General features: G+C 41.5%; 1 protein-coding gene across 4 annotated transcripts in view; it reads right to left on the bottom strand.

The window, feature by feature from the left end:
• Positions 1 to 6,904: 6,904 nt before the first annotated feature.
• Positions 6,905 to 27,909, bottom strand: part of B3GLCT (beta 3-glucosyltransferase) — a 128,508-nt gene continuing 107,503 nt past the window's right edge. For 2 of the 4 annotated variants that reach the window (XM_055244377.2, XM_055244374.2), the window contains 3 exons: positions 20,902 to 21,021; positions 14,413 to 14,557; positions 6,905 to 8,942 (listed from right to left, as the gene is read on the bottom strand). In XM_055244377.2, coding sequence (XP_055100352.2) covers positions 8,775 to 8,942; positions 14,413 to 14,557; positions 20,902 to 21,021 — 433 coding nt within the window. In that variant the 3' untranslated portion in view covers positions 6,905 to 8,774. Of the gene's footprint in view, positions 8,943 to 9,138; positions 9,201 to 14,412; positions 14,558 to 20,901; positions 21,022 to 27,909 lie in introns of all 4 variants that reach the window. The other 2 variants (XM_055244376.2, XM_063618868.1) reach the window with 2 other exon arrangements.

Below are 27,909 nucleotides of genomic sequence, written 5' to 3'. Positions count from 1 at the left end.
CACACCTGAAAGTTTTTCCTTCCATTGTCCCGTTTCATCACTGGGGTCCCATTAGGGTCCTCCAATGGTACTGCTATTCTTCCAAGTGGATGAGGTTCTGCTGTTTCCCTGGCCCTATGCAAGATGTAAATAAAACTCATCCCCAACATTCTTTCCCACTTGCTGAGAAGGGCCTACTTTTCAGGGTTTGATTCAAAAAGGAACATGGCCATCCTTCCAGAAGAGTTTAAATATTTGCGTTAAGTTCTAGAAAGCCTCTATATACCTATCAGGGCTGTCTGAAAACCTGCCAAGATTCCCCTTAATTTGCCTTAAGTCCTGAAGAGAAAAGGTGACCTGGACCTTAATGGGGCCATACTCACCAGGCATCTGTTGTAGGGGCAGTTGAGACTGGGACCTGCCTAAAACCAGGATTCCTAGGCTGGGGTAAACTTGAAAGATAACCTGGATAGGGAGGAGCAGAGAAGATTGATTCCCCCGCTGGAGGTAGCTCTGGGGTTTGCTTCCCTGCTTCCCTGGGATTGCCCTTGTAACCTCTCCTGAGATGGCCACTAGGAGGGCTGAATCAATCCTACAATGTCAGCAAAGGTCTGGGTTAGGGTTACACTGCAAGACAAAGAAGGCCTGCACATAATGGATCTTGGACCATTTGCCCTCGTGTTTATAGAAAAGCTTCCTTCCTGAGGCAATGCTTCTTTTCTGTGCCTCAAGGTGCTTGGCACTAAGTTGGCAACCAAGTAAACTACAAGGACATTTTTACCATGAGTTTACTTACAGATACCAAGGCACACTTTGCTTTGTGCTACTCAATCTTCTATTTTATACTTTCAATGAGTAAGCTAAATGCTCTTTCTAGGCAGTAACATCCCTGGTTTGCAACAAACATCCTTAACATTTATTTAACACTGTATAGAAAAGAGATAGGAACCACGACAGCCACCAAAGAAAGCAAGAAATAAACAATAGGAAAGAATGGAGGTCCTAATGCCGACGGGCAGTTGGGGACTGGAGTTAGTTCAGATGATTTTGGATAACACTGAGGTGTGGTCTTGGCCAGATACCCTCAGTTGCCCCAGGGCCTCCTTCCAGTCCCATGCAATGGGTAGACCTCCAGGAAGGGAAACTGGGTTGGAACAAAGCCAACATTCCCAACACCCAAGGGTGATGGGCGATTGATAATGTCCTCCCCATCAAGCCTGTCCTCTGTGTCTTAAGTCCTGCAACTGCCCTAGTCACTTCTAACTGGCTGACAGAGGCCCAGTATTTTTCCTTCATTTTGACTATTGTGGAGTTTAGAGTATCCAAAAAACAGGACAGAATTGTTTTTACCCTTCTACAGATCCCAAACAAGCCCCCAAAATGTTCACAGGATCTCTGGGGGTGTCAATTTTTCTGGCCGGAAACCTCTGTGACTGTGGTGTCTTTGCCCGAGTTCTTGTCCTGCTTCCAGGAACACAGACAAGTGAAGGGCAAAGAAGAGGAACTGTTTTACTTAGTGTTAGAACAGCTCAGAGGAGTGTCTGTTAGCAGGTTGTGCAGTGTTGGGTTTTCATCAGAGAGGAGGCCCTAGAGAGAATGGCTCATCTCCACAGGCAAGTCATTCGAAGGTCTCTGCAGGTCTCTGAACCTCTAAGCAGACAGAGTGGCTCCCCTCTGCTGGCAAGTCATCTCTGCAGCTGGTTGTCCCATCTCTCTGCCCTCTTCTGCCTCTGGTCATCTTCTGCCCTGCCCTGGCTGAGCCAATGGCTTTTACGGACCTCAGAGGGGAGGAAGTGCATGCCAGTTGATCCATGGGTGGCCATGGAAGAGGCAACATGAGTCCCCGCTCCAGTCAGTGGGACTGGCAGCCAGGCCCCCAACCTTCATGCTCTCCCTGGCCTGAAGGTGGGACCTTACTGGGCACCCGCCCACTTCTGGCCAGAAATCAATCTGCCTTCTGCTGTCACTCATGGCCCTAGGGCTCCGCCCCAATCACCCTTTCAGATATCTGAGCAGGCGCCCAGAGCAAAGAGGCCAGGCAGTGGGAGCAGACACCCCAGAGCCCGCAGGGATGGTGGGGTTGAGGGGGGTTCCTTCCTGGGGCCCCCAAGGGTGCAGGCTGTGGAGATGCTAGGGTCCTGTGCCTCGGAGGACAGCCACAGCTGCACCCGGGAGCTCCCACCCTGCCAACTTAGAAGAGGCAGGGCTACCACTTGTCCCAGTCTCCTGCCTGCTTCATGGAGTGGGAGGTCCAGGTCTGCATCTGTGGTAGGAAGGCAGATCCTGCCTGTTCCCAAGTTCCCCCAAGAGCACAGGGAGGTGCCAATCCACAGCCACAGTTTGGGCGGCTGTACCTGCTCCGCAGAGCAGGAGGCCTGGGTCTGCACCTGTGGTTTGGGCGGCTCCAGTGGCACAGAGAGCTCCCCTCCAAACTCAGAAGGGGCAGCGCCCCCCCACCCCGGCTCTATGGAATATGCAGCTCCAGCTGCACCTCCCTGCTACAGCTGGAATGATGGTAGCAGTCACTGCCATCAGAGGCATCATGAGAAAAAGAAGCAACGGAATTTGGTCTCTGAAGGGGTTAGGAAAGACAGTCAGTCAGGAGGCATAGAAATAAAAAGCGGTTGGCCCCCGACTCCCCTGGGTGCCTGTTCCTCTCAGCACACACAGCTATCCCTTAGCCCTGGAGGGAGACCGCGGCCTGTGGGGCACTGACGCACTGCTGTGTGGGAGGTGGAAATGGGAGGGGGCAGGTAGGCTCGTCTGTTAGCGCCTCTGCCATCCTCCAATGCTCAGCATCCTGTGCTACAGGGATTGCTGCTCACTGCCAGAGAAGGCTTTTTCCAAAAGCCAAGCCAGCTCTAGTCTATTTGGAAGCTGTGTGAGAGGAGGGGGTCAGGGCAGGCAGGGGAGGGGCAGAGAGGGAAGTAAACGGAGGAGTGGGACCTACAAGAGACTCCTTGGATATCACTAATGTTGTCCTTTCCTTGAAAATTCACACAAGTGCTGTCTTTAAAAGTATTTGTTGAACTGCCTAGATTTATGCATTTTTGTGTATATTTTGTTTTACATTAAAAAATGTTCAAATGAAAACAAAGAGAGCACAAGAGCATGAGTTAAGCAAGCCCCTCCTGTGCATCTTAGTAACTGTAGGACTTTATTTTATAAGAATAAAAGCTGTTGAATGTTGCCTGTGTCCCTGTACTAAATTTAAACTATCCAACGTTCCTGTGAGTTAGACATATAGTTCCCAATACATGCTTCACATTTTTGTCAACACTCAAAAGTATCAAGTCTCTTTAATTTTGTCATTGTTGTAACTGCATAGCATGTCTCTCGATGGGTTTATGTGTGATCTCATTAATGATGTTGAACACTCAAAATACATGTATTGGCCATTTGTATTTCCTCTCTTGTGAGGTGCTTGTTCAAGTATTTTGGACACTTTTGACTGCGTTGTGTCCTCAGATTTGTAGGAGCTGTATTGGCTATGAACCTGTATTATCTACTGCTGCATAGCAATATTACCACAAACTTAGGGGTATAAACAAACATACATTTGTTATTTGACAGTTTCTGTGGGTCGAATGTCTCAGCATGGCTTAGCTGGGTCCTCTGCTTTAGGATCTCTCACACAGCTGCAATAGATAGGTTGGCCAGGGCTGTGGTCTCATCTTTTGCTCAAATGAGGAAGGATCTTCTTCCAAACTCATGTGGTGGCAGTGTTCAGTCCCTTGTGGTATATCCGCTTTCCAGTCTGCTTCTTGCTGCCTGTTGCCTACAGGTTACCCTTAGTTTCTCGCCATGTGGGCTTTCCCAACATGACTGTTTGTTTCCTCAAAGCCAACAAGGAAGAGTATCTCCTCATGAGATGAATATTACAGGCTTATGGAACAGATTCACGTACACATAATCACATACATCCCACCACTTTTGCCATATCCTATTGGTTAAAATCAAGTCACATAGGTCCCATGAAAACTCAAGGGGAGAGGATTACACAAGGGTATGAATACCAGGAGTCAGGGTCACGGGGACTATTTTAGAGTTGTCTGCCACAGAGTCCTTGTCAGATATACATATCTTCTCCAGTCTGTAACTTGCCTTTTCCTTTGATAGAAAAAAAGTGTTTTATTTAAAATAAAATCAAATGTATCCACTTTTTAATTTTGTAGATAGCGTTTTGTTGTTGTTGTTTTGTAGAGTCAGGGTCTCATTACATTGCCTAAGCTGGTCTCGAACTCCTAGCCTCAAGCAATTCTCCTGCCTCAGCCTTCCAAAATGTTGAGACTGCAGATGTGAGCCACCATACTGGGCCTAGATAGCGGCTTTTTATTACCTGTTTAATAATTCATTGCTTACCTAAGATCATGAAGATATTTTAGTCTGGTTTTCCTCTAGACTAGTGTTTCTCAACCTTGGCAATACTGAAATTTGAGGCTAGATAATTCCTTGTTAATTCTTCTCCTATGCATTGCAGGGTGTTTAACAGCATCTCTGGCCTACCCATCAGATGCCAGTAGCACCTCCTTCCAGTTGTGACAATCAAAAATCTTGCCAAATGTCTCCCAGGGCTAAAAGGCCCCAGTTGAAAAGCACTGTTCTTAGATGCTTTATAGCTTAATCTTTGAATATAATGTCTGTAATCCGAGTTAGTAGTTGCTTCATATTATTCCATATATCTAATTCCTCTACATTTATTGAATAGCTCATTTCCCTCATGAATTGCATGTATCACCTTTGTCTTACATTAAGTGATCATGTATGTATGGATTCTGTTCAATTTATCTAACTCCCATCGTCATGCCAGTAAGACACTTCAGTAGTTTTTTGGTAGGTCTTGAAATCTGTTCTTGTAAATCTTCGAATTTTGTCATCATAATTGGCTTGGCTATTCTAGGTCCTTTGCATTTCCTTCTATATTTTGAACCAATTTGTCAATTTTTACATACAAAGCCTCAGGTTTTTACTGGAAATAAATCTATACATCAATTTGAGATAACTGTAGTCATAGCAATATTGAACATTTCAGTACATAAAATGATAAACCTTACTTAGTTCCTTTTTAATCTCTCTCAAGATTTTCTGGTTTTCAGTGTAGAGCTCTTGCAACTATTTCTAGATATTTCTAGCTATTTGCTAATGCTTTCTGGCTTTACTGAGGTATACTTGACATATAAAAAGTGTATATACTTAGCGTACATGATTGTATGTATACATTGTAAAACAATTGCCACAATCAAGCTAAGTAGCATATCCATCCATTCCTGCAGTTTTTTTTTTTTTTTTTTTGGTGGTGGTGGTAACATTTAAGATCTATTTCCTGAGTATTTAAAATTTTTAAACCATTGTAAATAACATTGTTTTCCTAATTTTCAAATTGTTTGTTGCTAGTATGTAGAAATACAATTATTTTTTATATCAGTCCTGTATCTAGTGATCTTACTAATTTCATTATAAGATACTTTGGATTCTGTTTGTATGCAGTCATGTGTAAATATCTTTTTACTTCTCTTTACTCTTTATATAATTTTCTTTTCTTTCCCCTGACTGGGATCTCCTAAACGATGTTGAAAAGAAGTAGTGATGGTAAACATTCTAGTCTTCCTCCAAATTTAGGGGGAGAAATAATTCAATATGAAAGCATTAGGTATTTATGATACTTTTTTTGTAGATACTCTTTATTATATTGACGAATTTACCTAGTTTCTGAGAATTACAAAGTTGGCTGCTGAATTCTGTCAAATGCTTTTTATCCTCCTTTTTTGCACAGCTATTAAAATGGTTATAGTTTTTCTCCTTCATTCTATTAATGTGGTGAATTACTTGATTTTTGAATGTTACAGTGGCCTTGTATCCCTGGAATAAACCCATTTGGTCATGAGTTACTATCCTTTTTAATGTATCCTCTTTTTACATATTGCTGATCGTTTTGTTTAGGATCACTGTCTTTTATGCTCATGAAAGGTGTTAGTCTGTGATTTTCTTTTGTCAAGTTTTGGTGTCAGAGAAATTTGTGTCTCATAAATTCAGTTGGGAAATGTTTCCTTTTTCATTATGCTCTGAAAGAGTTTATGTTCCATAAACACAGTATTTCATCTTTGGATGCCTGGAGAAAATCACCGATGAAACCATCTGGGCCTAGAGTTTTCTTTGTAAGAAAGTGTTCAACTTTTAATTATATAATAAAGACTTTATTTAGTCTATAGAAATTACATCTCTGATTATGAATGGAAGACAATAGAAACATTCTTAAAGATGTCAGTTATATTAATTCTTGAGGAAATATACAAGAGGTCTTCAATAAACCCAGAAATGCAGAGAGCACTGATGTTTACATACCTATACGTAGCGTCATTTGTAATTTAGCATGCTATTATTGTTTTCTGCTCCTAGGCATTCTAGAAAGGTTATTTTCATGTCTAGATTTCTGATTTAGTTGCAAGATGTAAAAATCCTACATAGTCAGACAACCTGCTTTGGCTATATCATCAGAAATGGCTTAAAAGCCAAAATGACATTCCAGTTATTCCACACACAAATCCCTGATGTTAACATCCCTAGCCTAAAAATAGCCATTTGGAAGGAAAGCCCTATTTCAAAGCAAAGGAAATGTGAATAAGACAATATCTGGTCCTGGAAATGTCAGACTCAAAATTGAGTTCTTTAGATGGGAATCGATTCTAAAATAACATCTCTGATTTGTTATATAATAAAACATAATGGCTTTATAAACTTTATATAAACATTGTCAATTTCTGATGGTTTTCTCTTAAAAGGGTAGCTCTGAAGTAATTATTCTCTCTTTAAACTGTATTTACCGAGCTGCTGACTTTTTTCTCTGATTTCATTCATTCCTTTTCCCAATTTCCCCTCCCCATTCCTAGTCTAGACTAATGAACACAATATTTGAGAAATCAAAAACTTAGGCAAAGATCTTTTATTTGTGGTTAGGCTTACACCATTCCAAAAAGTAAACATAATTAACAAAATACTTAAAAGTACCAGAGGAGGTGCCCCGGTATCAGCAGAAGGCACTGATCAGACCACAGAAGAAAGCTTGACAAGGATCTTCATATACGGATGCCAGCTTCAATCCTGTCAAATGAACATGTTGTTCTCTCAGTGGTAACAGTTAGTAGGCTGGAGCAGAACTGGAGACTCTTTTCCACTGGTGTAGGCAGCCAGGGCTCTCCAGGAGTACTATTATAGATGACATGAAGGTGACTACCACAGCAGCAATGAGAACAATCCCAGTTACAATGACTGAACAAAGCTAAGGCCATCAGTAGAGGCTTGATGTGATCTAGAAATCCTTCTGGAGCCTCTCATCAGTTGATCAGTCCTGATACATCGTTTGGATGGCCACAAAATCCACTTTCACAAAACTGAATCCAATGCATTGTGTTATCACTGCAACATACGAGTTCTGGTAGTTGCTAATTTGGAAAAATGGTAAATACTAATACTATTGCATCATTTTGGAAATGAGTCAAATCTACGCTACAAGAAAAACATATTAACATACACAGGTACTTTTGGTGGTATGGCTTTAAATTCTGTGCTTGGCTATAAAAAGCATTATAAGCAAAGTTAATGAGTAACAGTTTTTATTAAGAAGAAAAAAAGTAATTTACTATACCAAAATTAGTTTAAGACATATTAAATCAAATTTTATGCAAATACCTTTACAAAAACTGAATTATATAATTAGAGTGCTTTTTATACATTAATACTGAATATGTTACGTTACTATATATTAAAGATATAATTTGAAAACTAGAGCTGTTTCAAAATACTGTGTTCAAATGTCATTCTTTGGGAACCCAGAGAAATTGCCTGATCACCATGTTGTCCTTCCACAAGGGGTTTCTCTTCTGAGTCAGGAGAGAGTCATTAAGTAACATTCAAAAAAAAAAAAAAAAACGAGTAAAACATAAGGTCCAAATTTAATTCACTTCCTGAGACTCACATAGAGCTTGCTGACTTGAACAAAACACGTCAACATTGTTTTAAAATATTGAGGACACTATTTTCTGGCAGCATCTACTACTTTCATGTTACAAGTAGGCCATAAAGATAGGGCTTCAGGGAGAAATAAAACACAGATGAACTTCCAAAGCCACACGAAGCTCTAGGAGAAGACCTCATTCTCTTTTTATGAGGCACAAACAGCGAAAGAATAGACAAAACATAACCACCATGATTACAGACTTCAGGGGATTTCATATCTAGAGTTTCATGATGTTTTATGTACAGTATTATTCCTTAATATGGTATTATTCCTACTGAGTTCCCAGGAAATAATTTTCATCATCAATAATACGGTTTAAAAGTTCATACCATTCACAATATCCATGTCAAAAGACTTTCACTCTTCTTGTTATATATACAAATAGAACTGTAGACAGTCACATCTCTCCAGGCTCATGTCCAACTGAAACTTCCATTATAATGAAGAGACAGAACAGGAAAGGGACTTCTGGTACCATTTATTTCCCTGTGACAATAAAAAAAACTGCTGTATCACAGCTTGGAGAATACACAGTCACCACTAAGTGTTAAAACAACTGCATAAGTCAAAAGCAAGTGATTTTTCCCAGAAAAAAAAATGTTTCTCCTATGACCCCTTTTCTTCCTCTGTCAAAAAATACCATACATAAAATCTCCCCCTAAAGTCAGGAAGCATCCAACGCCATGTGGCAGACACAAGTGTTGTGAGCACAGCACAGTGGGATGAGGCCACAGTCTCCAGTTCATTCCCTGCGCAGGCTATGCTCACAGGTCACTCTGATTTATAACTCCTCTCGAAAACCTTTCTGTGTCTCCTGCCTGGCTTTGTCTTCATCACTGGGTGCCAACCACGTGAAATACACCTTCACTGGATCGATGTTCCAGTGTTTGTGGAACGATATGGGAACTTGATGAGAAAGGTAGTCCTTAGGGTAATCCACCGGCCGAGCCTGCAGGAAAAACAGAGAGTTAGGCTTCCTTGTTGATTGAATATAATTTTGCTGCAGAAGAGCATCTGAATTTATAAAGTGGACTGCTTTACTTCACTACTTAATATTGGCTACAGGAATCTAAAAGCAAAAAGGAAATTATTTTCTGATATCTTTCTTCTAACTTTAGGTGCTTTGCTTTTGTGTCTCCAATTACCTTAATATCCCAAATGCACTGCTTTTGCTTCTATGTTCCATAGTCTTGTCTCTGGGAGATTCCTAAACAATAGTAATAAATACAAAAAGCTTTCTTTGGTAAGCCATTTAAGTTACTATTATCACTTCTGCACAAAGACAGAAAAACTGTTATGTTCCAGGTACTTCTAAGGAAACTCTGGCCATAAGTGGGTTGTGGGGGGCTGGGGCAAGGATTTCTCAGATTTCCCTTGGCCTGTCTACTGCTCTAATGTGTAATTAGGTGATGTCATTCGAAGAAAGAAAACAAGCAGCTCACTGGGGAGAAGGATAACGTAACTCATGCTCTCTTCCTGCCCAAATATCTACTCTAGTTCCAGAGGTGTAAATGAGAATTGCAAGTAACCCAAAATAGTTTGTGAAAGGACCTAAAAACTTTTTATATTATCTACATTGCAAAATTTTTTAGAAGTTAGAAAATAAAACTTAAGCAGAACTAGATACAGGTTAGAATAAGATTGAAGAAGTAGCCTATAGGGTTAGAAGGAAACTGAAATCAGATACTATTTTGTTTTCTCTAAGCAAAGTATCCAGTTTCTCTCGGTAATCTTTTTTTTTTTTTTTTTTTTTTTTTTTGAGATGGAGTTTCACTCTGCTGCCCAGGCTGGAGTGCAGTGGGACAATCTCAGCTTACTGCAACTTCTGCCTCCCGGGTTCAAGCGATTCTCCTGCCTCAGCCTCCCAAGTAGCTGGGATTACAGGCATGCACTACCATGCCTGGCTAATTTTTGTATTTAGTAGAGACGGGGTTTCACCATGTTAGCCACCCTGGTCTCGAAATCCTGACCTCAGGTGATCCACCTGCCTTGGCCTCCCAAAGTGCTGAGACTGCAGGCGTGAGCCACTTTGCCCAGCCAGTAATCATCTTAAATTTGTTTATTAATTTATATGGGCCATCTGTTTTATAAAGTAACTCATTAGGTCATCAATACTAAAATTGTCTTGACTACTAAAACTAGATGTGATGCATTTTAAAAACAAGTCTTTCGTAGGCTACTTTTTTATTACAGTCTGCCTAAATCTTTGATATGAATACTTAAACTCCCTTAAATGGTTTACAGAACACCTTTGTTAAATTTTATCTTATTGAATCCTAAAAACAACCTTATAAAATGGACAGAATATTATAGTTCACTTCCAATTTACCGCTGAGAAAACCAGAGCTCCCAGAAGTAACATGACTAGCAAACACTGGAATAGAGACCAGAGAGAGGTGCTCAGCCCAGGGCCAGTGCTCTGCCAGGGCACCGGCTGCCTCTGCTCAACCTGTCTCACCACCGGTTGGGCACACTCAGCAGCACCTGGCCTAACCTAGCTTCACCAGTACAAATATACTGCTCAGACGAGTGTTCCAACGATAATATCTGCGAAGAGAAGTTCAAAATAATCTAAGGGGAGAACTTTCACAATTGCTATTTTTAAGAAATTGTAACTGCTCATGGAGTTAAAAATCTAAAAGGAATTTTAAAAGGAAAAAACAGTGAGACAGACAAAAAATACACACTGGAATACAGTCTAACAAAGTTGGGAAAGTTCTGAGTACTAGTTGAAGGAATTCATTTATTATATGACGTTTCTTTGCAAGGCCCTCTGAGAGTTTACTGGCAAGGAAGAAAACCAAGGAGAAACATCCTCTCAATTCCGTTGGAAGATAATTCCACAATGATCCCAGAAGAAAGAAATACAGTAGTTCCCCCTTACCCATGGTTTCACTTTCTGAAGTGTCAGTGTCCCACAGTCAATTTTAGTCTGAAAATATTAAATGGAAAATTCCAGAAATACACAATTCCTAAGTTTTAAGTTGTGGGCCCTTCTGAGTATCAGGATGAAATCTGGCGTGTCCCACTCCATCCCGCACTGGGCATGAATCCTCTCTTTGTCCAGCATCTTCATGCTGTCTACACTCCCCGCCCCTGAGTCGCTAGAAGCCACCTCATTATCCAGTCAACTGCAGCAGTATCACAGTGCTTGTGTTCAAGGAACCCTTATTTTACTTAAGAATAGCCTAAAGCAAGAGTAGTGATGCTGACATATGGTTATAATTGCTCTATTTTATTATTAGTTATTGTTGTTCATCTCTTACTCTGCCTACTTGCTAAAGTAAACTTGATCATAGGTATGTAAAGTATAAGAGAAAACATAGTATACGTAGGGTTCAGTATATCCAAGGTTTCAAACATCCACTGGGGGGTCTTGGAATGTGTCCCCTGTGGTTAAGGAAGGACTACTGTAAAAGCAATGAAAACAAATCCTTGCTGCGTTTTCACCTTTAAAAATGAACTGTTGAAGATAGAAATGCATCTAACAGGAAAAAAAATAAACCATAACATTTTTCCCTCTATTAATGCAGATTCTAGAAGTGATTTACTGCATCTCAGGGAGGCTATACACGCATTAAAAGAGCTGGCTTATTAAACATTACAATGTCAAGAGGAAATCCCAAACAGGCAGGATGAGGGGTGGGGAAGAACTTGAGGAACAGACACAGAGTGTGGTAGGCATCTGCACGCAGGAAGAGAGAGGGGCTGAAACTGCCTAAGAAAGACCTACAGCCGGGTGTGGTGGCTCAGGCCTGTAATCCCAGCACTCTGGGAGGCCGAGGCAGGTGGATCACAAGGTCAGGAGATCGAGACCACTTTGGCTAACACGTGAAATCCCGTCTCTACTAAAAATACAAAAAATTAACCGGGCGGGTGGCACACACCTGTAGTCCCAGCTACTCAGGAGGCTGAGGTAGGAGAATCGCTTGAACCCAGGAAGCAGAGGTTGCAGTGAGCCGAGATCATGCCACTGCATTCCAGCCTGGGTGACAGAGCAAGACTTCATCTCAAAAAAAAAAAAAAAAAAAAAAAAAAAAGGAAAGACCTCTTACATTGGGCAACATTAGAACCCTTCATCTGTAAATACTGGAGCACACTAAACAGGGCAGCAAATGGAGATTAAAATCACATTTCCTTAGACAAGTGCCTTTCTATAACTGTACTGAAAAATGATTTCCATCCCATACAGTTTACCCACCATAATGGTGGTCTAAAACTTTTTGGGAAATTTCCAGAGTTGAGCAACCACCAACCATTGCACACTGCCATGTCCATTAGTGGCACATAATTTTGGAAGAATAGAAAACCATATGCTCTAGATGCTGTGCTTTCAACAAAGGGAAATACTAGATTTTCCCTGGAGTCCCCTTCTAAATCTGTGGATTCACAATAACTTTCTCTAAAAACAGAAGAAATGTGACGGCCCAGGCAATTTTGCATATGAGACTGCTTCCAAATGCCCACTCTGTCTCTAGCTCATCAGGATTCTTAAATTTTATCTCTTTGCCTCATATTTCTTTGTGAAGATGAAGAAACACAGTTTGGATCAGTGTTTAAACACTATAAATGGAAAGCACTATCCAAATCGTTACCAAACTCTCTAAAAGAGGCTTAAGAATTGGAAGATACAGCATTATCTGTTGGGGAGGATAGGTTTTAAACATATTTTATGATTTTGGAAAAGTTTAAAATGTATGTGAATTAGAGAAATCAAGGGTTCTAAAGTGGGGGAAACAACAACCTTATTTTAAAAAAATTATCTTCAAAGGACTTTTGCCTATAGATGATTTTCCTTCTTTCTTTTCTCCGTATCATTTTATTAGCTAATTTATTCTTCCCTAAATGAAAAGGGCTGCTACAAAAATCTAAGACCTGTCACACTAACCTTGATAAATTATTTCCCTTATACACTAACAGTTTTAATTACCCCTTTAATTGCGTGACTGAAACACCATGAGACAGAGCAAAAGAGGGAACCGCAGAGAATAATGCTTTCTTTCCTAAGTCATCCTAACACAACACACAGGCTTAAAGTGGGTAAGACCTCTCAAAGTCCTAAAGGACAAGTATCTCCTAACTGACACCAGGAAGGAGGTTTCTCATACATTTCCTTATATTAAAGGTCTATTTTTATCCTCTCTTATTGTCTCAAGGATACAGAAATGGATTCTGCCTTTCCTGATGATGCAAACACTTTCTTAGTCTTATTTGAGTTGTTTTCTATAGTATACTATTTCTGTCATGCTAAGTTTTCTATATTGCTATGATAATGTTTGCTACTGGTTACTAAATAAATAAAGCATGGGCCAGGTGCAGTGGCTCACATCTGTAATCCTGGCACTTTGGGAAGTCGAGGTGGGAGGATCGCTTGAGTCCAGGAGTTTGAGACCAGCCTAGGCAACACAGTAAGACCCCCATCTCTAGAAAAAACTTTAAAAATTAGCCAGGCATGGCGGTGCGCACCTGTGGTCCCAGATACTTGGGAGACTAAGGCAAGAGGATCATTTGAGCCCACGAGATCAAGTCTGCAGTGAGCCACGTTGCAGTGAGCAAGACCCTATCTCAAAATAAATAAATAAATAAAAATAAATAAGGCATAAAAACAGTATTTTCAATATAAGAGAAGGCATCTAAAATACATATGCATATACACTTCAAGTTTCAAAAACTTTAAATTTCTTGAAGGAGGATATTAGATGGGTATGGATCTATGGTTATTTTTAGTTTGTGAACAACTGCTATTATTCTTGGAAGAAAATTCACTGACTTGGTTCTTAAAAGATACTAAACATAATGCAGGAGGATTTCCTTCTCCAACCCCCAAACTGCAATATGGGGAGGCTATAAGCACTACCCGTCCCTGGTAAACATAAGCTCATCGCTTCTTTTCCATACCCCCAGAATGTATGCTTATTGAGATACCCAACTGCCATTTAATAGATTTTAGCCATTCATCTTAATGACAAGTGAAGGGGAAAAAGCTCAGTGAAAAGACAGAGAGACAGTGTAAAAACTGAGGATGGTGTAGAATTACACAGACTCAGGGGCCAGTAGGACAATATTAGGTCAGTCCTATATTATTTCTAGGCAGCATCCAATAATTTTTAAATGCCACCAATCGTTTTAACTAAAAAGATAAACCAAAAAACAGCTTTTCCCTGGTCCTCCATGGCGAGGATCCTGGTCAAACGCCACTTGGTTTTCGAGACGTTTTTGCCTCCCATCTTCATGACGTACGTGAGGCAGTGTGTACATCAAACAGGGTAACAGTCCTGGTTAAGGACATTCCCCTGGAGCCTGTCAACACAGTTCTTAGTCTGTTTCCTGAATATGTGAAGAGAAAGAACTCAAATCCTTAAGTGAGAAGAACCTGCCCCCCACCCACCATGAGGGAAGAATAAAAACCATTTCCTCACCTGATGGAAGAGAGGGCTGTGTGTCACAGGGATTCCCAAGCCACTAAAGCACATTCCCAGGACCATATCATCGGGAGCATCATTACTGTAGCACCGACATTTACTGGCGAGTAGTCTCCTGATGGCTTCTCTGCTGAAGACCATTCTAATGGGAGCCAGAGCAGAGAAAGGGGTTAGAGAAGCTCCACAGACACTGCTGCTGCACAAACGTGCCCTGGGAAACAGGACTCTACTCCTCCAGACTAAGAGGCGATAGTAGCTTTCTCTAGGTACTGAGCTGTAGGTAAAACCCTACCTGTTCTCTTTTAGTCTTCTGGCCCTTTCCAACACTTTTGTACCAAGTTCCCAAAATAATTTCTCTTCGTTTTAAAAGACAGATTGGTTTCTTGTCTTCATTCTGATCCTAAGGTAGAAATGAATCTTTTCATATCATAAAAAGCTCAATAACTGAAAGGGCTGAAGGAAACAATATGGTTCATAAGTCCAGTCTCGATCATCAAAGACTTTCTTTAAGGCAAAACTATTTAAAATTCATCCATATAGTCCCACTGCCACATATAAGGCCTTGCCCACAGCACTCAATAGAAGTTTGATGCATCAAATAAGTGAGAACAAAGTCGCCTTTACAAAGACCTTCTTCCTGGGGGAGGAAACATTTTATGAATCAGTCTAGGAGGAAGTAAAAAAGGACAAAGAGCTTGAATCCCTGAATCCAAATCACTGATTCCACATGCTGGGCTCAATTCAGCACAGTTTTACCTAATGCAAGTGGCCAAACCCCTCCTCCGTCCCCTGCAACAGTGCAGGACTCCCTTCCCTGCCCTTGACTAGACAAGAGAATTTCTTTATTTAAGATGTAAGGCCGGGCGCAGTGGCTCACGCTTGTAATCCCAGCAGTTTGGGAGGCTGAGGCGGGCGGATCACGAGGTCAGGAGATCGAGGCCACGGTGAAACCCCGTCTCTACTAAAAATACAAAAAAAAAAAAAAAAAAAAAAATTAGCCGGGCGTGGTGGCGGGCACCTGTAGTCCCAGCTACTCGGAGAGGCTGAGGCAGGAGAATGGCGTGAACCCGGGAGGCAGAGCTTGCAGTGAGCCGAGATTGCGCCACTACACTCCGGCCTGGGCGACAGAGCGAGACTCCGTCTCAAAAAAAAAAAAAAAAAAAAGATGTTGTAACAAAATAGGAAGGTATAAAAAGAAACAAAGTTCCTGTCAACTACAGAGAAAGGAAAACTGCAAGTCTGAAAACCCACCAGAAATTGCCTTTCTCTTAGAAAGCCTGCTGTCCACAGTGAAACCTCCCTGGCCACATTTTTTGTGGCTGAGTGGAACTACACCCAATCAGCCACGTTGGGCTCAAGCTACTGACTCCGGGAAAAGAGCATACATGAGAAGATGTGTTGACGGTAAATAGTAAAAATGCTTTTTTTCTTTTGTCAGCATCTAGTAGAATGAGAAAAAATGAGAAAGACTTTCATTTTTTGATCCACTCTCTGAAAAACTAACTTTATAGGACGATGAAATGTGAGCATGAAATTTTAATTTGTAATTATTTTATACTTTTGCCTACTCACACAGTCTTACATTAATTATTTGCATAAACTAAGTGAATATGAGCCATTGATAACACTTGTTTATTGACATGCTGATGAGTTCTTTCCAAATAAGGTTGCTCCCCAAAATGGAAAACTACCAGTCATATCATGGTGGGAAAGAACACTTGTCTGCTCTGGCCACCAACTATTAAATATTAAAAAGATGTTGAAAGGCTACAGGATTATTTTATTTCCCTCAATATACAATATACAAATGTTTAAAATAAGAAAAACTGAAATGGGATTCTGGGACTTGCCCAAGAACACAGTGCAGATCAAGAAGATGTAGGAAGGGAACATGCATGAGAAACATGCCTGCCCCTCCTGGCCTTCAGCCAATAAACAGGTCATGGCAGTCTCCGAGGACTTTGCCCAACGTCTTATTCTGGTGCAGTCATTTGCTCCCAAGGCTGCCAAAAAGGCTGATGATAGATGGCCTAAGCACAGCTTCCTACCTAAATGCACATAAGTAAATAAGTATTTTCAAAAAGAAACAGTCAAAACATCACATGTTCTCACCTATAAGTAGGCGCTAAGTTATGAGGATGCAAAGGCATAAGAATGATAAAATGAACTTTGGGAACTCGGAAGAGGGGTGGGAATGAGGGATAAAAGACTACACACTGGATACAGCATACACTACTTGGGTGAAAGGTGCACCAAAATATCAGAAATCACCACTGAACAACTCATTCATATAACCAAACACCCCTGCCCCTCAAAAACCTATTGAAATAATAAAAAAAAAAGGTCATTCAATTTATTTTCTCCAAGTTCCAAAACTTTCACGGAGTAAGCAACAAAGTGAAAAACAGACACTTGGATTCAAATAGTACAAAGGTCTCATGCTCCAAACAACGTAAAATACCTACACAGAAACCACAGGAACCTACATGTCTGACTCGGCTCTGTCAAAACATCCTTACCTAAGACAGATAGTTTAAGGTAGTGGTTTTCAAAAACATACTTGACTGTGACCCGCCATCAGAAAACAAGAAATTAATTTCACATCGCAACCATTTATATGTTTTGTGTGTGAGTGTGCATGGGTATGTATAAATCTCAAACAAAAATGTCACAAACAATACTTACCCTTATGACATGGAATGCACTCTGATATTTTCCATTTTATTCTATTCCACTCAATAGTTCATTAATTTAAAATGCTAGTTATGGTCCGTGAATTGGTTTTACAAGCCACTGATTCTGACTTGCTGTTAAAAGGCATACTGGTTCTCCAGCTAGAGCATCAGAAAATTCTACTGTAATACTAGAGAAACTATTCAACATTATGTCTTACAGCTTTTATCAAAGGTTGATGCAAGAGACAATCTCATGAAGAATGTTCCTGCATCTTTGTAAAAGTGCTATTAAAAACAGAACATCACATTGGTCAATGTTAATTATATAAAGATCAGTACCTTGTGTTCATGGATTTGTTTATTCATTTATTCACTGTACCTTGAAAAACATGAGTCCCTATGCTAAGAAGCGAGGAAATAATAAGAAATGACACACACAGGTGTTGCCTTCAAATAATGCATAATTTAAGTGGAAAATAGAAAAGTAAATAGGCAATTAAATGATAATGGTTTGCATAATATGCTATGAAAGTACATTAGAAATGCATTAAACCCAGATTTGAGAGGCTAGATTGGGCTAAAGGCTTTCAAGAGTAAATGGTGATAGCTATGCTGAGTCCAAAAGAACAAGGAGGAACTAGACAGGCAGAAAGTTGGGGAAACAATGGTATGCAGAGACCAGTGAATGTCGTATCTTGGGAGGAGAGGAAAAAAATAGTGCTTCAGAGAAACTGAAACAAGTTCAGCAAGAGTTCTTTAAGATAAGGGTGTAGATGGATGACGCTAGAAAGGTAAAACAGCGTCTGCCAAGATCATGAGAGGTCTTACAGGCCTTGGAGTGCAGACTTGATCCTAAAGGCAATGGGAGTTCTACTGCCAGTTAGGATATCAGAGGATGCAAAAGACTTTCATGCCATGGTAACACTCAAATAAAAATATTCAAATAACAGCAAAATCATATGTAATTATGAAATTGGAGAGAGGTGAATGCCACGAAGCCTAGATGAATGAATTTCTAGAGAGAAAAATCCTTGCTAGGGGAATAGCAAGACAGCCATGGCAGCTTTCAGCAGCAAACTGGGCCTGGTAAGTGGGTAGAAGACAAGACTCTTCTTGGGCCTTCGGGCCCAAAGCAGTGGCCTCAGCAACACCCAGGGAGGCTGTTAATTAGGCAAACTAGAGATGATTAAAATTGAGGACTCATCCCAGATCAACTTGACTCTTATTAAAATCTGAATGATCATCTCTTTGTCTTAGATGTCAAAAGTAGAAAAAGGTTCACGCTCTTGGATAAAAGACAATGAGAAGCCACTGAGGGCCTCTGAGCAGAGGGGAGAGAGGACCAGATCTGCTTTTAGAATGGTCCCTTTGACTACAGTGTGGACAACAGCATGGAGTGGAGTTTAAGACAAAAAAGTAGGGGGAACAGGAGGCTGTGGCAGGAACTCATACAGGAGATGACAGTGACCTGGCTGAGATTACTGGAGGTAGAGAGAAGTACTGATGGAAGAGAGATTTAGGAAATAAAATGGACAGGACTGGGTGATTCAGTTGATTGCAGGGAGTAGGGAAAGAAGGAAAGAAAGGGTGACAGCTGACTCACAGACTCCTGGGGTAAGAACTCATATATGCCAATGTCTTCCCTGAGAGGGGGACATTGGAAGAACAAATCAGGGGTTACAGTCAGAAATGACAAGGTGTTGAGTGTGATGTGTCTGTCAATTAGTCAAGTGGAGATGCCCTTTGAATCTATGAATCTGGAAGCCAGCAGAGTTCTAGGCTGGAGAAAGAGTTCTGGGTACATTCAGCATCAAGCCATAAGACCACCCAGGGACAACACAGGGTGAGAAGGAGGACTAGAAAAGATGCCTGAGTAACACAAGACATTGAAGGGATAGACAGAAACAACTGAGAAGGAATGACCAGAAAGAAGGATGAACAAGGATAGGATGGCGCTCTGGAAAGCAAGAGAAAGGGGTGTTTCAGGTCAACAGTCACTGGTGTTAAAGGCTGTGAGTGAAATACGATAAAAATTGGAAATTATTAATTTGATTTAGCTACAGCAAGGTTGCTGGAAACCTTGGTGAGGTAGTTTAGGAGGCTGGGAGTTTATGACTCTTAGAAGGCTGAGCATGGAGCTGAGAAAATGGAGATAACAGTAGTGAACTCAAGATGTTCCACAGGGTAGGAAGGAGATGGCACGGTGGTAGTGAGAAGTTTTAAGATAGAAAAACTAGAGGTGGTGGGAAGTACCCAGGAGCAAGGTAGATGCTGAGCACAGAAGTTAAAGGTGCCACCTTGGTGGTCTAGCAGGGCCTGCCAGGGGCAAGGGAAGGGGGAGCAGTGACAATTATGCAATGTATTTGCAAATCTGGCAGTGGCCTGTGAGCTCCTGTGGGGAAGGGGCTGTGCAGCTTTCATCTGTGCATTCCCCGTGCCTGGCCCACACAAGGCCAGTTGAACAAATGAACTGGGATGATGAAAGGCAATGCTAGATAGGTAAGGTAAAGTGAGGTTTCAGAAGGCCTTGAGTGCCAGTCTTGGAAACAACAGCTAAATCCAATATGCAATGAAGACAACAAAATGGTTTTCTTGCAGAAATCACCTAACAAGTCACTTCTGTGTTAAAAATATTATATGAACACCATCATGCTATAAAGTATATAAACCCATATACAAATAACAGGGCCACTTTCAAAGTGGAACATCCTGGCTCAATGGGTGCCATGTTCTGATCCTTAATTGGCCCTAACTCTTCACCCAGAAAGCCCGATGCATTACAGTAAGGCTGCAAATAGCTTGAACCTTTTTTGATAAGGAGGTCAACACTCCTTGGGCTTACTCTAGTGTCTTTTCAAAGGCCTCCCTGGACTCCCCCTCCTGTTGTTAACGACCTCAGGCAGATGCAAGCCATTGCCTAACAAAGATCAGCACACATGCTCAGTTTTGGTTATCACTACAAAACAGCCACCTCCATAACCGTGTTATCTTCACCACTGAATCGGCTAAACCAAATCAGGATGGCTGTAGTATGATTGTTGAAATCCTGCAGGTTCCTGTAGGAATTGTTCCAATCTAGGGAATTGCAAAGTAGGAATTTAAGGTCCTAGCCCTCCAGAAGTGTATAATCCATTAGATTATAAACTAGAATGCTGCCTGGCACACAGCAGACATGCAACAAACTGGTCTACTGAGTGAATTTAAATGACTACCGTTGGTAAGATTTTGCCTACACGCACCAATAGTAAGACTACAGAAGTAATAGGGAAAACTGCTTAATTGATTTACCCATATAAATCAAGTTAAAATCTTTCTTTGTAAGAGATTAGGCAGATGCTTCATTTAAAACATTAATTTTTAACTGTTATTTAAAGCCTATAAATCCTACATAAATATCACTTAATTGCCTAAGTAATCTTCTATACTATACTTTCCCCAAAGGTGATTTATTAAGCATTACATATTTAATAGTCTAATGGCTTATTCTCTGAGATTAAAATCTATAACCAATTTTTTTTCCATTTAAACAGACAATCAAAACTAGTTGGCTGCCTAGAAGCAACCACTGTTAGGGACATTCTAGCAAGCATGACATACTTTTTTATATCATTTCTTCAATGGCTAAAATATTCTTTACTGTGTGTTCTTTTAATATTTAGCAAATATAATGTTCACTTTCCTATTATAGTAACAACCACCATTCACAGAGTACTCACATATCAGTATAGATCCCAGTGCCAGAGACCCACCTGTCGTGTGGAAAGGAAAGTTTATGTTTAAAGTAGTTGAAGAAAGCTGTGATCATAGTTACCCTCCTCCTCCTGTGATGTAGCTGTAGCCGCCAGTGCCCAGGCCGTAGCCGTAGCGCTCTCCCAGAAACACAGGCTCACCAGAGTCATAACAGCTAAGCAAGTGCTGGAGCCTGGAGATACTGAGATGCCAAAGGGAACACAAATCACGATTATTTGATTCAAATGTGGATACGGAATAGTTTATGGTTCTTACATCCCACTCTGTATACTGTGTAATACTAAACTGAAATAGTTAAGAGAAGAAATTTGAGTGACTTATAGAATAAATAAAATTTTTAAACAACAACAAAAAAAAGAAAAGAAGGCATGAATGCTGTACATTACTGGAAACAGAAGAGAAACTGAGACATGAGGGGCTTGTTCCTCAGTTTTTACAAGCCCCTGCCATAATAAGCCTGCCTGATTTGTGTGGTGAGAGTGGCAGGTTACTGAAGTGAAGTTGGCCAGTGTGCTCTAGATCTTATTTCTACCAGTACTGTTTCCAAGTGAGTGTGAACTAATCCTCACATCTTTTCAGATGAACTTGGTATTTAACAAAAAAATTCCTGATGGCCTAAAAAGGAGCCACTGAGATGCAAATGCACGTTGGGCCCTGGCTGGCAGGTGGGGAAGAGAATTTGGGCAGTGAGGCTATCCTAGAAATCCTCAGATAATAGGGCACAACCATGCTTATGTTTCCCTCAATAAGGCCACCCAAGTCTGAGAACTTTTTGTATCTAATTGCTTATACTTTTGAATACCTTTTGGACCCTATCTGCCTTTAACACACGTTACCAACAATAGCTTACAAAGGGCAGTATATTAGTCTGGGTTCTCTAAAGTAAGACTATCCATGAGTTGATCATAAAAATGCCTGCAACTGCAGCTGCTGTTCAAATGAAAACAACGAATTTATAGGAAAATAAAATAAAAAAATAACTTTTTTAAGTAGACACAAAGGGTAGTGCTAAGAAAGCCAATTTTTTTATGTTTTAAGAACTTACACCACTTAGAAACGTCCCTTCTGCCTATAAGCCTGCAAAATCAAAAGCAAGTTAGTTACTTCTAAGATACAATGGGGATACAGGGGGTAAATATTCCTGTTCCAAATGGGAGAAAATAGCCAAAACAAAGGGGCCACAGGCCCCATGCAAGTGCAAAACCTGGCCAGGCAATCATTAAATATTAAACCTCCAAATGCGGTGAGCCGAGATCACACCATTGCACTCCAGCCTGGGTGACAAGAGCGAAACTCCATCTCAAAAAAAAAAAAAAAAAAAAAAAATATATATATATATATATATATAAAACCTCCAAAATCTCCTTGATTCCATGTCTCACATCCAGGACACACTGATGCACTCCGTAGGCCTTGGGCAGCCCCACCCCTGTGGCTCTGCAGGGGACAGCCCCTGTGGCTGCTTTCACAGGCTGGTATTAAGTGCTTGCAGCTTTTCCAAGGTGCACAGAGGAAGCCGTCACTGGATTTCCCATTCTGGGGTCTGGAGGATGGTGGCCCTCTTCAGAGTGCTCCACTAGGCAGTGTCCCAGTGGGGACTCTGTGTGGGGGCTCCAACCCCACATTTCCCTTCTGCACTGCCATAGCAGAAGTTCTTCATGAGGGCCCCACCCCTGTAGCAGACTTCTGTCTGGACATCCACGTATTTCCATACATTCTCTGAAATCTAGGCAGAGGTTCCCAAACCTCAACTCTTGTCTTCTGTGTACCTGCAGGCCCAACACTACATGGAAGCTGCTAAAGCTTGGGGCTTGCACCCTCTGAAGCAAAGGCCAAGCTGTACCTTGGCCCCTTTTAGCCATGGCTGGAGCATCTGGCACACAGGACACCAAGTTCCAAGGCTGCATACAGCAGTAGGGCCCTGGGCCAGGCTCATGAAACCATTTTTCCCTCCTAGGCCTCTGGGCCTGTGATGAAAGGGGCAGCTGTGAAGATCTCTGACATGCCCTGGAGACATTTTCCCTATTGTCTTGGTATGAACATTCAGCTCCTTGTTACTTACGCAAATTTCTATAGCTGGCTTGAATTTCTCCCCAGAAAATGGGGTTTTCTTTTTCACCTCATGGTCAGGCTGCAAATTTTCCAAATCTTTATGCTCTGCTTCCCTTTTAATTAGTTCCAATTTCAAACCATCTCTTTGTGAATGAATATGACTGAATGCTTTCAGAATAAGCCAGGTCACATCATGAATGCTTTGCTGCTTAGAAATTTCTTCCACCAGATACCCTAAATCACCTCTCTCAAGTTCAAGGCTCCACAGATCTCTAGGGCAGGGGCAAAATTCCACCAGTCTCTTTGCTAAAGCACAGCAAGAGTGACCTTTGCTCCAGTTCCCAATAAGTTCCTCATCTCCATCTGAAATCACCTCAGCTTGGACTTCATTGGTCAAAACTATTCAACAAGTATCTAAGCAGTTCCAAACTTTCATTCATCTTCCTGTCTTCTTCTGCTGAGCACTCCAAACTGTTCCAACCTCTGCCTGTTACCCAGTTCCAAAGTCACTTCTACATATTTGAGTATCTTTTCAGCAACACCCTATTCCTGGTACCAATTTAATGCATTAGTCCATTTTTATGCTGCTGATAAAGACACACTCAAGACTGAGAAGCAAACGAGGCTTAATTTAACTTACTGTTCCATGTGGCTGGGGAGGTCTCCCAACTATGGCAGAGGGCAAAAGGCATTTCTTACATGGTGGCAGCAAAAGACAATGAGAATGAAGCAAAAGCAGAAACCCCTGATAAACCCATCAGATCTCATGAGCCTTATTCACTATCACGAGAATAGCATGGGAAAGACCAGCCCTCATGATTCAATTACCTCCCACTGGGTCCCTCCCACAACATGTGGGAATTCTGACAGATACAATTCGAGTTGAGATTTAGGTGGGGACACAGCCAAACCATATCATTCCACCCCTGGCCCCTCTCAAATATCATGTCCTCACATTTCAAAACCAATCATGCTTTCCCAACAGTCCCCAAAAGTTTTAACTCATTTCCGAATTAATTCAAAAGTCCATAGTCCAGTGTCTCATCTGATACAAGACAAATCCTTTCCACCTATGAACCTGTAAAATCAAAAGCAAGTTAGTTCTTCCTACATACAATGGGGGTATAGGCATTGGGTAAATACAGCCATTCTGAATGGGAGAAATTGGCCAAAATGAAGAGGCCACAGGCCCCATGCAAGTCCAAAATCCAGTGGTGCAGTCAAATCTTAAAGTTCCAAAAGGATTTCCTTTGACTCCATGTCTCACAGCCAGGTAACACTGATGCAAGAGGTGGGTTCCCATGGTCTTTGGCAGCCCTTCCCTGTGGCTTTGCAGAGTACAGCCTCCCTCCTGGCTGCTTTCATGGGCTGACATTGAGTGTCTGCGGCTCTTCCAGGTGCATGGTGCAAGCTGTCAGTAGATCTACCATTCTGCGGTCTGGAGGATGGTGGCCCTCTTCTCAGCTCCACGAGGTGGTGCCCCAGTAGGGACTCTGTGTGGGGGCTCTGACCTCATATTTCCCTTCCCCACTAGCAGAGGTTCTCCATGAGGGCCGCTATCCTGCAGCAAACTTGCCTGGGCATCCAGGCATTTCCATACATCTTCTGAAATCTAGGCAGAGGTTCTCAAACCTCAATTCTTAACCTCTGTGTACCCGCAGGCTCAACACCACATGGAAGCTGCCAAGGCTTGGGGCTTCCACTCTCTGAAACCACAGCCCAAGCTGTACCTTGGCCTCTTTTAGACATGGCTGGAGTGGCTGGGACACAGGGCACCAAGTCCCTGGACTGCACACAGCATGGGGACCCTGAGTCCAGCCCACAAAACCATTCTTTCCTCCTGGGCCTCTGGGCCTGTGATGCAGAGGGAGGGGAGCGGGGGAAGGAGCTGCTGTGAAGGTCTCTGACATGACCTGGAGACATTTCCCCCATCTTGGGAATTAACATTCGGCTCCTTGCTACTTACACAAATTTCTGCAGCCAGCTTGAATTTCTCCCCCAGAAAATGGGTTTTTCTTTTCTATTGCATAGTCAGGGTACACATTTTCTAAACTTTTATGCTCTGCTTCCCTTATAAAACTGAATGCCTTTAACAGGATCCAAGTCAGCTCTTGAATGCTTTTCTGCTTAGAAATTTCTTCCACCAGATACCCTAAATCATCTCTCTCGAGTTGAAAGTTTCACAAATCTCTAGGGCAGGGGCAAAATGCCACAAGTCTCTTTGCTAAAACACAGCAAGAATCACCTTTACTCCAGTTCCCAACAAGTTCCTCATTTCCATCTGACGTCACCTCAACCTGTAGTTTATTGTCCATATCACTATTAACATTTTGGGCAAAGCCATTCACCAAGTCTCTAGGCTAAAGTTCCAAACTTTCCCACATTTTCCTCTCTTCTTCTGAGCCCTGTCTCTAAATTATTCACCAAGATATCTTTTCTCACAGAGCAATAGTAACATTAACAGTTCTGGTGTCTCATTTTTTGGTGGGAGGGATGGGTAAGAACAAAACAAAGTACAGGAAAAGATCACCTTTCCCATCCCCACTCATGAGTCTTATAAAAATACCCTAGCTAATAAAGCTAAAGCTGAAAGTGAAGAAAACGAATTTAATATATGAAAAGAAACTCTGACCAGTGACAAGTGTTGGTGCTCAAAGAGTTCACAAGACTTCCAGTGAGGTTTATATCTGTCTGGAGGTCAAGGCCTCTGACAATGTTGATGGTTTCTGAGTGACTAGAAAATGTTCTTTGAACACTATCCTGTTTTTGGCACACAAGGTGACTCTAGGACTGCCTTGTGATAAGAGTGGTGTAAAAATCTGGTCTGCTGTTCTCTACAAGGAGTTTGCCATTAACCTCTGCTATTTTATCATTGGTTTTGTTTAGTTTAGTTGCCAGTGATTTTCTAACTTTTAATTCTTGTAGATAGAGCTGCTTATATTTTTCCAACTCAGTTTTATTAGTCTTATGGAAAGCTTTCATTTTCAAGAGTTCAGATTTCAGATCTTTCTCAGCTCCCTGCGACTTCTTATTGAAGCAACTTTATTCTCTATTAACTAAGTTCTCTGAAGATGCTGCTTGTGTCTGCAAAGATAGATTTTCTTTTAACTTTTCTATTATATCTTGTTTACTCTTTCTTTGGTCTCTTTCTTGTACTAAATTTGTTTCCACATTCTTGTTGTACTAAATTTGTTTCCACATAAGTTTTGGGGCTATTTTTACTCTGTAGTCAAGATAATCCATCTTTTACAGACTTCTGCTTTCCAATGTATTTACTTACTTTATCTTATTGATTCTAATACATTTGTTTGATTTACTTCATTTAACACTGTGTTTGGCTTACACATAGAGTATCTTTGACATAAGTAACTTCATCTCAGAAAAAGACTCCATCTTACATTTCATTAGGCACTTTGCCAACAGGGGCCAGATGTTTTGCTTGATCAATAAAGACTCTATTCAATCAAATGAGGACATAACCAAGCACACTCCTCCATTTTCAGTCCTCACCAGAGGACTCTGTGGCCACAGAAAGAGCAAGACTTCTGAAGCTCAAACAGCCATCTTAACTGACAAGTCTTGCCGTCACCTATGATAAGCACTCGGCATCTGCCACCGAAGTCTCTGCCCACATCAAAGTCTTTTCCTTGCAAGATTGAGGGACTGCCTGGCCCAGACCAGGATATTCTTTTTGTCAATGTCTCTCTCCCTGGAGTGGTTCATTAACCCTTTTTCCTATCCCCTTTTTCTTGATGTCAAATGTTACTTTGTTATGGGAAGTTTAGTCTATAAAATTATATATTAAGTATACTATTATGGTTTGCAATATTGACTGACTTGTGGAGTGGCTTGAACCTGTGTGCCTATGGCTCTACTGACTGAAAAGGAAGTACTGAGAATCGATTCCTTGGGAACTCCACGTAGCTCATGGCTTTTGTGGCTGAAATAGCATCAGTAAAAGTCTGACATTGTGGAAACACATAAAGACATGTGGACCTGGTTATCCCCAACCTGGTGCCATGCATGAGGGCTTAGGTTTCTTTGTACAGATTCTAAAACCAAGGTCTTTTCTCTGAGAGCATCTCTTGTATCATGGAGATCAATTTCTAGGCTACTGAATTTACTTTCAGCTTTACAAAGTGGTTGAGAAAGAATATGCTTACCTTTTAGGTTAGTCACATCAAAATTAACTGTGTCCTACAAACAAAACTACTCATCTCTTGCTCTCAGGAAAGCAAGTTCTAGGTCTCTTATTGATGTGTGACAGATCATAATCATGGAGAGCAGCAGCCAGTCTAGCATGGTACAACGCTGTATCCAGGATTTCCCTGTTGTGTTTACATTGTCCAGTTTAGAATTGAGCATTATATTCTTGCTGTCAGACTACTGAGCTGTCCGCTGTCCTGTTGTGATATTATGATTATATACTGATACGGTTTGGCTGTGTAAAAATGGACTAATACATATATATTGGTTTTCATCCAGAGTTCCTGGCTCTTAACTCCTATAGCCCTTGTTAGTCTTTTATTATAATGCTGGGTTGCTTTATTAGGCCTCAGGAGCAGGTATCAGGAAACAGTCTCTCTCTCTGACCTTCTCCTGTTGACACAAGATTCTTTCAGTGCTGCTTCACCAGCCAGAAATCTCCACGGTCGGCCAGCGGCACCTCTGGCCGGGGCCTCACTTGGCTCTGGGCTTGCCACTAGACTTGCTCTGCCCACTAAGCCTGGCAGGCAAGGCTTAGCTCATGTTACTGGCCCAGGTTCCACACCTGCTGTGGCTCTGTGCTCAGCCCATAGCTGAGCTGGGCATGCTGTGACTGGCTTCTGCCTTGGGTGCCAGCATCTGGACAAGGGGTGGGGGATGCAGCAGAGCCTGAAAACTTGGAGATGCCAGCAACTGCGGAGCCCCAAGGGGTGTTGCCCTTTTGCTCAGGGAGTCCTAAGCTCTGAGCCCCCAGGAAGCATCACAGCTTGTTCCTGTTATAGCTCATTCATTCCTACCATCTGCATGCTTC

Source organism: Symphalangus syndactylus, chromosome 15, assembly GCF_028878055.3.
Source record: "Symphalangus syndactylus isolate Jambi chromosome 15, NHGRI_mSymSyn1-v2.1_pri, whole genome shotgun sequence".
Classification (NCBI taxonomy): domain Eukaryota; kingdom Metazoa; phylum Chordata; class Mammalia; order Primates; family Hylobatidae; genus Symphalangus; species Symphalangus syndactylus.
Note: the sequence above shows the minus strand (reverse complement) of the source record. Positions and strands in the feature narration are given on the sequence as shown.